At 48.6% G+C, this 10,005-nt stretch overlaps 1 protein-coding gene across 2 annotated transcripts; it reads left to right on the top strand.

The window, feature by feature from the left end:
• Positions 1–646: 646 nt before the first annotated feature.
• On the top strand, positions 647–2,955 carry LOC102890100 (MORF4 family-associated protein 1). 2 transcript variants are annotated; one of them, XM_006919005.3, is made up of 3 exons: positions 647–665; positions 985–1,417; positions 1,948–2,955. In XM_006919005.3, the coding sequence occupies exon 2, from the start codon at positions 1,022–1,024 to the stop codon at positions 1,403–1,405; it is 384 nt and encodes a 127-aa protein (XP_006919067.1). In that variant the 5' UTR covers positions 647–665; positions 985–1,021; the 3' UTR covers positions 1,406–1,417; positions 1,948–2,955. The 2 variants fall into 2 exon arrangements, with proteins under 2 accessions (XP_006919067.1, XP_006919069.1); XM_006919007.3 differs by lacking the exon at positions 647–665 and adding an exon at positions 736–865.
• Positions 2,956–10,005: the final 7,050 nt, after the last annotated feature.

Raw genomic sequence — 10,005 nt, forward strand, 5'->3', positions numbered from 1 at the left:
AGCCCTGACGCTGGTAAAAGGCGTGAAGGCGAGTCAACAAGGCCCTTTTCAGCAGAGCTTTGGGTCTGGTGGGGCCTCAGGCCAGGATTTCTACCCTGGAGTTTCGGGGGCTCGGCCTGCTAAAGACACCCAATCATTACTGACTGCAATCCAAGCAAGAACAAAAACTACATTTTAAGACGGCTGGGAGGGGTCCGGTGGCAGTACTCGAGAAAGGGGCTACTATGGTTAGCCCTGGGATGTCACAGCCTCTCAGTACATTATCACGTGGCATCTTCCTCGGTTCGTGTAAGAAGGTCGCGTTTACATCTTAAAAGTATGCAAATTTCGCGATCGAGAAACCCCCTAGGAGGTGGGCGCACCAGAAACCAGAAACGATCACCCCAAATCTAGAGTAACAGCGAGGCGAGCACGAGGTGAGGAGGAAAGGGAATGACGGGAGCTCCGCGCGCGCGCCCGTGCGCGTGCGTGCGCGTGCCCGAGTGCGCGCGCGCGGTGGCGGAGGCGCTGGTTGCGTCTCTCCCTCCGTTGACGTGCGCGCGCCCGCGCCTCGTTCTACCCGCGGCGTGACCGTAAAGAGGCGCGGCCGTGTCGTGAAAGGGGCCGCAACACGCAGGGAGCTGGTTGACGGCTGGGACTCCATTTTGTTCGCCGCTGCTCTGCTCGTAAGTCGCTCGTTTCCGTGGCTTCTCCGAGGCGAAAAGTTTTTTAAAGGGTCCCTCCCTCCGTTGACGTGCGCGCGCCCGCGCCTCGTTCTACCCGCGGCGTGACCGTAAAGAGGCGCGGCCGTGTCGTGAAAGGGGCCGCAACACGCAGGGAGCTGGTTGACGGCTGGGACTCCATTTTGTTCGCCGCTGCTCTGCTCGTAAGTCGCTCGTTTCCGTGGCTTCTCCGAGGCGAAAAGTTTTTTAAAGGGTAAAAGTTTTAAAGAATATTCTGGAACTCTGTTGCTAAGCATAGCGAGTCTCCATTTTCTCTCTGCAGCAGACGTCGGTACTGCGGTTCCGGAGTAGCGGGGAGAATGCGGCCCTTGGACATCGTCGAGCTGGCAGAACCGGAGGAAGTGGAAGTGCTGGAGCCCGAGGAGGATTTCGAGCAGTTCCTGCTCCCCGTCATCAACGAGATGCGGGAGGACATCGCGGCCCTCACCCGGGAGCACGGGCGGGCGTACATGCGGAACAGGAGCAAGTTGTGGGAGATGGACAATATGCTCATCCAGATAAAGACGCAGGTGGAGGCCTCGGAGGAGAGCGCCCTGAACCATCTGCAGAATCCGAGCGACGGAGTCGAGGGCAGGGCCACCAAGAGGTGCGAGAAGGCCGAGGAGAAGGCCAAGGAGATCGCGAAGATGGCAGAGATGCTGGTGGAGCTGGTGCGGCGGATAGAGAGAAGCGAGTCGTCGTGAACGCGGGCGGCGGTAAGGCCGGGGGCGCCGGGCGGCAGTTTGCGTGGTCGCCCTCCGCTCGGTGTGGCTCCGAGGAGGGTTATTTGAGAACGGTCCGCACGGGACGGAGGTTGGGGAGACGAGAGAACCAAAGCGTGCTCGGTGTTTAACTTTAGGACGTGTTGGCGGATGCCGTGTACGTTTTGTTTACGTCGGTAATTAGAGAACGGTCGTCTCGTTCGTGTGCGGCTCGGTATGTGTGTGGTTGAAACCTAAGGTCGGGGTCGGTAGAGTAGTCGTGGAGTGCTAACCTCGAAATCCCCTACGGGAACAAAGTCACAATGTAGGCCATGAGCGAGGGGGGCGGCGGATAGAAATAGAGAATTTTCAGACGGACGGTCGTTATTGGATCACTCCAGATTTTGCTAGAAGACCGATGCCGAGTCGGATGGCATCCAGAAAAACTGACGTCCCACGTGGCTGGTGACGTTCGTGAGGCTTTTTGGTTGGGTTTTCCTCGAGATTAATCTATTAACGATGAGTTTCTCGCAATTGTACTTTAGGTTTACAGCCAATGGATTCTGGTCAACTGATGGAGATTGGCTGACACCCTGGAGAAGCTGAAACCAGAGAGCCTTTTGTTTTCTTTCTTTCTGTCTATACTCTGTTCTCATTTACACTACGTTTCTGCTGTGGTCTGTGGTTGATGACCTCAATATGAGTTTTGACTGTTAAATGTTTTTGTTTGGGGGTGTAACTTTTATTTGGGAAACGCTCTGACGTACTACAGGTATTAGGGCCTAGAGTGTAAGCTCTTGCAGCAGTCATATTTGTTCCCGGGCTTTGGTTATTTCTAAATTTTGAGGTGTTTCGCTCTTTCTTGTGTGATCTGATAGCTCCCTGGAACTTTGGGTCTGTGTGACACATGAGACTCAGAGTTGGAGTCCTCCAGCTCTGGAGGTGCTGGAGGAGCGGCTTTACTTCTAGAAGATGACACCATGCAGCAGCCGCTGAAGAAGCTGAAGAAGGGACCAGACGTCAACCGGGAATGTGAATGGGGCTGATGGGCCAGGACTGATGAATCAGAAGACGGGGTGGAAGATGGTACTGTCTGTATTTTGGGACTTGAATTTCTGTGTGAGACCAAAGGAGGAGAGATGTATTTTGTTCAAAACTGAATTTTATGTGGCACGCTATCCGATGTAACCTGTCTGGTCAGTTTGTTTGGACAACCTAACTCAGCTTTATTTGACATGGAACCTAGAATGGGGGATGAGATCTGGGTGTTCTGTGCAAGTTGATGTTATACCCTGATGTATTTCAGGGGATTCTGGGTATGATGTGAAAGATATTTGCAAGCCCTTGAGGGGCTAGGGAAGGAAAGCAAGGACTGTCTGCATTGGACCCTAAAGTGGACAGGGACTAAGTGTCTTCAAGGTTCATAAGTTGTCCAGCTGTAAGTTCATTTGAGTAGCAGACCTGACAAGTATTTGAGGTCAAAACCCTACCATGTGTTAAAAAATTACCATGTTAATAAAAGTATTCATTTGCTTGAAAAGACGACCTAAAAAGTTGTTGACTAAGAAATTGTATTTTTTTTTAAGAATGACATCTCTCCTTGTCGTCATTGCCAAATGGAGGATGAATTTCTTATGGTATTTGAGGCTCTCAGGCCTCTCATCAGAGGGAAGACTTACCTTCGCATGCTGCTCTGGGGACTGCGCGAGGAAAACTTACTCTGTGCTTAGTGTAGGAGGGAAATTGAAACACGTTCACTCCAGTCCTTGCGCTAGTAACGTAGCGGAAAGACATAACCGTAAGTGGGGCGGTAACTAGTAACGTAGTGGAAAGACATAACCGTAAGTGGGGCAGTAGACGCCCCACTTCAGAAACGAAGAACTTGCTCCTCTGGCTGCTGGGAGTACAGCTGACAGGTGCTCGAGAGCACTTCTTTAGCCAAGGTCAAGCCCCGTGGCTGGGGGGCGGGGCAGGGGTCTAAGGGCCCTACTCACTGCTACTTGGGACAACTCTGAAGGGCATCTCAGCTTCAGACCTCGCGGAGTCTGCTGAGACTCGTTAGGACTGCATCACAGCCTGCTCTCCCTCTGCCCAGCCTGGAGTCCCTTTCCACAGACATTAGCCCCAATAAACCTCCCTGCGCTCTTCATAGATTCTACTCCCTGGAGAACCCAGGTGATACTAGGAAACCACGTGTCGATCTAGACACCATGTCTTACAGCACTGAGGGAGAGAGTTAAGAGCATTTCAGAACAAGTAACTGGTGAACTTGGCCTTAAAGGATACAGCTACCAAGGACAAGGAGAGAAGGAGGGACGTCTCAGACACGGGACAACCAGGAAACCACCACCAGCAAAAGTACATTTGGTACGAGCTAAAATTAGGAAATTATTGGTACAATACTGTTAAATAGACTACAGACTTTATTCTGATTTCACCAGTTTTCCACTAATGCCCTTTCTCTGTTTTGGTATGCCGCCCTGCATTTGGTAATTGCTTTTTAAATGGGTAATACAAATGGCACGACATTCCAGAGATAGAAGGGTCATCACTCCCCAGCTTCCCAGCATTACCAGGTTGCAGCATACACACACATAACTCTCCACAGCCTTTTGTTTTGTTTGTTTACATAAACGGTAGCACACTCTGTAACCTGTGAACGTCCTTTGTGTGTTGCTTCTTTGCACCGAAAACCAGTCTGAAAGTCTTACCCTATCTAAACATCTAGATTTGCATTCTTTTTTTTAACAGCTGCATAGTGTTCATTGTACTAGAAATGTTAAGTATCAGAGGTGATTGTTTTACAAGTTTGAGACCTATTGTCCTAAATTCTCTGACTCCTTAGTTGCTTTTCTTTTTGACTTCAGTCACAATTGCAAAGCAGCCACCCGAGTCCCGAGTTCTCCAGGTCCTTGTCTCGGCTTGCCAGTAATTGGAGGCACAATCGAACCTTGCATTTTCGAAGCAGAGAATCTGATAAGGAACTGTTCTGAGAGGCTGGAGTATGGCTAGGGTTGCCAGAATTTTTATGACATCCATGTGTCTCTGGCTGGCTCTCAGAGTTTAGGTCCTGCAAGGCTGTGCAGACGACCTGTTGGGGGTTCCTGGACAGGTTCCTGACACTGCAGAGGCTGCGCGAGGCTAGGACCTATCTCTGCTCAGGTATGTCAGGTGTGACAAGCGCTTTTATATCAGCGCTATTACAGAAAGCAGCACAGGAGCTGTGGGAACATGGATTATGTAACAAAAGCGCCAATGAAAAATGGCAGCAAAGTATGTAGCATGTTCAGAATTCACTGGTCCCACACTTGGTCAGAATCAGGCTGGGGAGACCACAAAGTAGTGCTGCAGAGGCTTCTGCATCCGGATGCTCCTTCAGCTGAGATGACCCCTAGGAAGAAAACATTTAATTCTTGTGGACATTACGGGAGGACTGGCAACAGCCAAGGACACGACGCGGGGGCGGGGGAGGGGTGGGAGGAGATGAAGGAAAGTCACTTCAGTGAGGGGAGGACAGTGCGAAGAGTATGTACCCAAAGGCTGCCATGGAACAGAGGGGCTGGGAACCTGGAATCCTGGCTCCCAGTCCCCCTGCCACCTGACCTCTGTGATCTGGAGCAGACACTGGCTTGTCTCAGGTTCCTTCCAGCCCTGGCGTTCTGTATGACTTCTGGAACTAAAGCTCATCTGGAGTAAACTGCTGCAGGCGCCATCAGTGCTGTTACCATATGAATTCCAGGCACACGGGATTGCTCTCCCTGGCTCTCCCTTCCCTCTGGCACAGGGACCAGCAACCTCGAGATGGTGGGCGATAATCAGCCTGCGCCCCACTGATGAGCAATGGCTCCCGCCAACGGTACGATGAAATGTAGCACAAACGTGGAAAAACCTTAGTAGTTTTATCCAGGCGGTGGATAAACACGGTGTGGCTTGAGTTTCTACCATCTTTCCCAAAGAGAGGTGGGGATTTGTTACCTGGTTAACACTGAGGCCAGATAACTCGATCCAGGGCTTGCCCCAGTCATGGCCTGAAATAAGCGCCTCCCCTGCTCGATTCTATTTTCCCTTTTTCTGATCCCTATAATCTACAGTTCTTCTTCCAATTTATATCCCCGTTCCTTTTTCCTTCAAATGCTCCAGTCCGTGATTCACACAGACCTATGTTCTATTCCCAAACCCGTTCATGTTATTCTTTGCCTCTTCAAAGAACGTTTCTTTACTACCTTAATAGCTGAGACCAGACTCCTCCAAGCACTAGGCTTTCCTGCAGCCTCACTGGTGATGGTCCCGAGCTTCATGCACTCAACTGACCAGGGGCTGTGTTTCCGGCAGCGGGGAAGAGGAGTAAGAAAGAGGTTTGGGTTTTGACGAGAGCATTATTGCAGCAATGGACCATGCACGCTAAATTCTTGATCTAGAACTTCCAGCCTCCAGAACTGTGAAAAAATTTGTTCTTTAAACCACCCAGTCTGTAGTATTCCACTGTGGCTGCCCTAGCAGACTGACGCGTGACATATCCAGAACAGGAAAATTCCGAGACACAAGGCCAACTAGTGGTTGCCGGGGGCAGGGAGGAGGGGAAGGCGGAAGGTGGAGCTATTACACTAAATGGATAATGGATGTTTTTAGAGGGGAAATGGGAAATGTATAGCAATCACTGGTCCATAGCAATTCTGAAATCCAGCTGGGCCATTTCCAATTTCACCCTTAGGCTCCGTCGCACTGCTTGGGAACGGTCTCTATGAATCCAGTTCTGCCCTCTGTGCTCGGCTCCAACCTCTCAAAGCATCTTTCCTTTTTCATAAAATATAACCAGGGCTTGCAGCTGAGTAGTGTTTTCAGCCTGCTTCTTGCCTATAGAAATTCGAGTTTCCAAAATTCCTTTTCATTTTGTATTGTCTCCTTTAGTTCAAGCTGATGAAGTGCCTTTTAGAACTTTGTAAAATTCTTACTAATGTATCCATGATTGATTAATAGATAAACCCACAAAAGCCACACCCACGAAACTCACTGAAATAAGCCCTTCTCTACGTTGGGCTCCAGTGACATTTGCAAGATCTATCAATGCCTTTAAGATCCTTAGAAAGCCTTTTGCGTATTTGAAAGACTCTAGGAGTCTTTGACGCATCTGCTCGCTCCAGCCAGGTTTTAATGGAGGATTTACACCCATGCCTTTGATCTCATCTTTAAGCCAGGTTTTCCTGCAGCCACCTAGATCGGATCTCTGCCCAGAAGCCCTCTCAGGGTTAGCACCCTTTGCCACGGGAGGCCCGCAATGACAGACTGTTCAATCCACAACCCCGATAAGCCCTGAGTCATACATTTAACAGCTGCTTCTCTAGCTTCTCTCTCTCCTCTTGCCCTTTACTGCAAGCAACTAACTAGAAGAAGCCGGGCAACACCTTGAACGCTGCCTTCAAATTTCCTCGCTCTTTCATTCATCGGGTCCATGTCCTGTTTTCCATTTTCCCGCTGGTAACAGTTACCAAACTCTCTGCTGCTGTAACCAAAGAGCCCCTTTCCTCCAGATCCCTCGCCTTCCTTTAAGCCATCGCTGAAAGCCATCTTGAGGGCCATCAGGCGTTTTCTGTCTCTTCAGTATCTTTCTGACATCTGCCCAGTCCCAATATCACTCCCGTGTTTTAGATTGTCATAGCAGCAACCGTTTAGATTGTCATACCTACTACTGGTTAAAAAAAAAAAATCACTTGAAGACTTAGTGGCTTAAAACAACAAGTACTTCTTTCTGGCACTTTGTCAGGAATTTTGTGGCAACATAGCTGGACAGTTCAGGCTCAGGGTCTCATGAAGTTGCAGTCAGACTGTGACCAAGGTCACCTTGAAGGTTGCTCCATTCACATCTGTAGTTTGACTAGTTATTATGGACAAAAAGTGTTAAGTGGCTGATGTCTGGAACTTACCCAAATTTCCTACATTAGCACCGACGGAAATGAATTCCCCTTTTTAAGTCTCTACGCTCCCGCGATTGGTCACTTGATGGAAGGCTTCTCCCAAGTGGGTTTTAAGTTCACAGATGATTCGCAGGAACTGAATGGCACTGGGAAAAGCTGGAATCAAGACTTTTATTACCTTCTCTCCTGCTACATCTGTCCATCACCTGCCTCCCCAGAGTCTGATGTGGTCTAAAGCCGGCAAAACATACAAGGTTGTGAAAACCTCATTCTGCATGGCGCGATGATATTAAAAGTGGCTGTAGTGATGGTTACGTTTTTTAAAATTTGTGAGTCTGGTGCGGTACATCCAGACAACACATAGAAGAAACTTAGGTTCAGGGTACAAAAGGGGGTGAAAATGAGAGAGGCTTTGGAGGTACCAAAGGGATGAATACCTGAAGAAGATACTCCTGGCTAAAGTTTCTAAAGAAAAAACCCAGAACATTTGAGCATCCGGTTGAGATTCCCCCACCAGAGACTGAGCCAAATAAAAATATGGAAGAAAGGAAGGTTTGGCACTTTAGTTTCTTTGGGACTATGATCTCACCAAGAAAGCCTTGGCCGCCATAAATCTCAGTAACGATAATAAACATCTCTGAAGTGTCTGCAGTACGGCTGGGAGTTGGATGACGTGGACTGGCTCTGTGACGAGTCTGCGGGCCAGCTGATCCACGCTGGGCCTGCCTGGGGCACCTGGTTTAATGCTTCTCTCATCTTTCCCCTTAGACCAATGAGACAACCCAGTATGTTCTTCTCACAGCAAAGGCAGAGACGCAAGAGTGAAGATGGCCCAACTGTGTGAGCGTGTTTCAAGCATGTGCTTGTGTCATGTTTGCTAGCATCTCATTGGCCAAAGCGAGACACAAGGCAAAAGAATTGGGATCACTTACACGGTCTACCACGATCCGTCCCCCTGCCCCCAACTATGCATGTAAACTTTTCTCTCCCCATCCAAATATTCCCCAAAATTTCTTCCAATCATGGCATCAGGCTAGAAGTCCTGTGACCCACATCAGATTTAAATATGGCTTTTCATGTCGAGGCCTATTAACTTAAAAAAAAACTAGTCACTGCTCACTATCTTGGTTCAAGCCACCTAACAAATAGCATAGACTGGTGGCTTAAAACAGCAATCAATTATATCTCACAGTTCTGGAGGCTGGGAAGTCCGAGATCAAGGTACTCACAGATTCAGTGTCTGGTGAATCTCTTCCTGGCTCGCAAACAGCTGCCTTGTCCCTGTATCCACTGGGCATGAGGAGAGGGGGAGGGGAAGAGAGGAAAAAGGAGCGGGGAGAGAGAGAGGAGGGGAGGGGAGGCTCTCTGGTGCCTCTTCTCATAGGGGCACTATTCCCATTGTGGGGGGTTCCACCTTCACGACCTAATTACCTCCCAAAGACCCCATCTCCAAATAGCATCTCATTGGGTTTCAACATATGAATTTGGACGGATACAACACAGTCTAAACACTCATGTGGACCCAATATACAGTGGTGACACTGGGACTAGATAATGCCCATCTGTAAGGGAAGAATGAGCGGCATGGCAGTCGCCGGATCCCAGCAGCTTTGACATTCTGTGGGGCTGATATGGTCGAGTGTCTCTCCTCTAGGGAGAGGGAAAACTCTTTGATTAGGCTTTGCTTCTGCAACCTAGAAGTGGTTCACGAGGACGGGGGCTGGCAAACTTTTTCTATATAGAGACAAATAAGAAAATGTTTAAGGTTTTGTGGGCCAAATACAGCCTCTGTCACATATACCTGTTTTCCCTTTATTTTTTTCCACAGCCCTTTAAGAATGTGAAAACCATCCTTAGTTCAGGGGCTGTAATTTGCAACCCCCGCCCTCGTCACTCTTCAGGACACTGTGTTCTCCAGCCCTGTGTCCTTCCTTTTCCATCTCGACCATTCCGAAGAAAGCGTCAGGAATCTGCCAGTTTGGCTACTGAGCCTGCTTTCTGCTGGTAGAAAATTGGAATTCTAGAAGTCTTTTTACATATGAACAGTTTGTCTCTTTTCATCCAGAACAGCAGCTTTTTTGCTGATATGGCTGCCTCAAAAACTGTGTGGGTTTCCTAAGTATTTTATCCCATTCCACTCACATAGGAAAAGCAAGACAATTCTGAGATATGTTTCTCTCTCTAGACTTAATTACTGCTACTTTTGTCATATCTGGCTGCTGTGAGATGACACCCTTTGCCTGGAGCCTGTGCTAGGCAGAATTTAAGATGTTTGACTGTGATCTTTGCTCCCTGGTAATACTCCTGGGATTATGTTACATTATATTGCAAAAGAGAGACTATTCCCGTGCACCTAATCTAATCACGTGAGCTCCTTAAAAGCAGAGTTTTCTGTAGCTAGGAGCGAAAGGTGCCTGTGAGAGAGATTCCAAGGACAGGAATGAGCTGACATGCTGTTGCTTGCTTGAAAGTTGGAGGGGACCACGTGCAAGAGCCAGAGACTGGCCTATAGAATCTGAGTGACCCTAGACAACCAACAAAGAGAATCTTCCCAATATTTTCTGCCAGAGATACACAGAGTAAACAAGCCTAGAAACTTATCCATCCCACAATGACCATATACAGTAGTTGCATAAAAAAAAAAATCTGTTGAGAAATAATGTTAAACCAACATTTATTGAGCTCTTGCTG

Source organism: Pteropus alecto, unplaced genomic scaffold, assembly GCF_000325575.1.
Source record: "Pteropus alecto unplaced genomic scaffold, ASM32557v1 scaffold5, whole genome shotgun sequence".
NCBI lineage: Eukaryota > Metazoa > Chordata > Mammalia > Chiroptera > Pteropodidae > Pteropus > Pteropus alecto.

What these genes read in the sequence shown, in the direction of transcription:
- LOC102890100 (XM_006919005.3), top strand. Translation starts at nt 1,022, where the DNA reads ATGCGGCCCTTGGACATCGTCGAGCTGGCAGAACCGGAGGAAGTGGAA.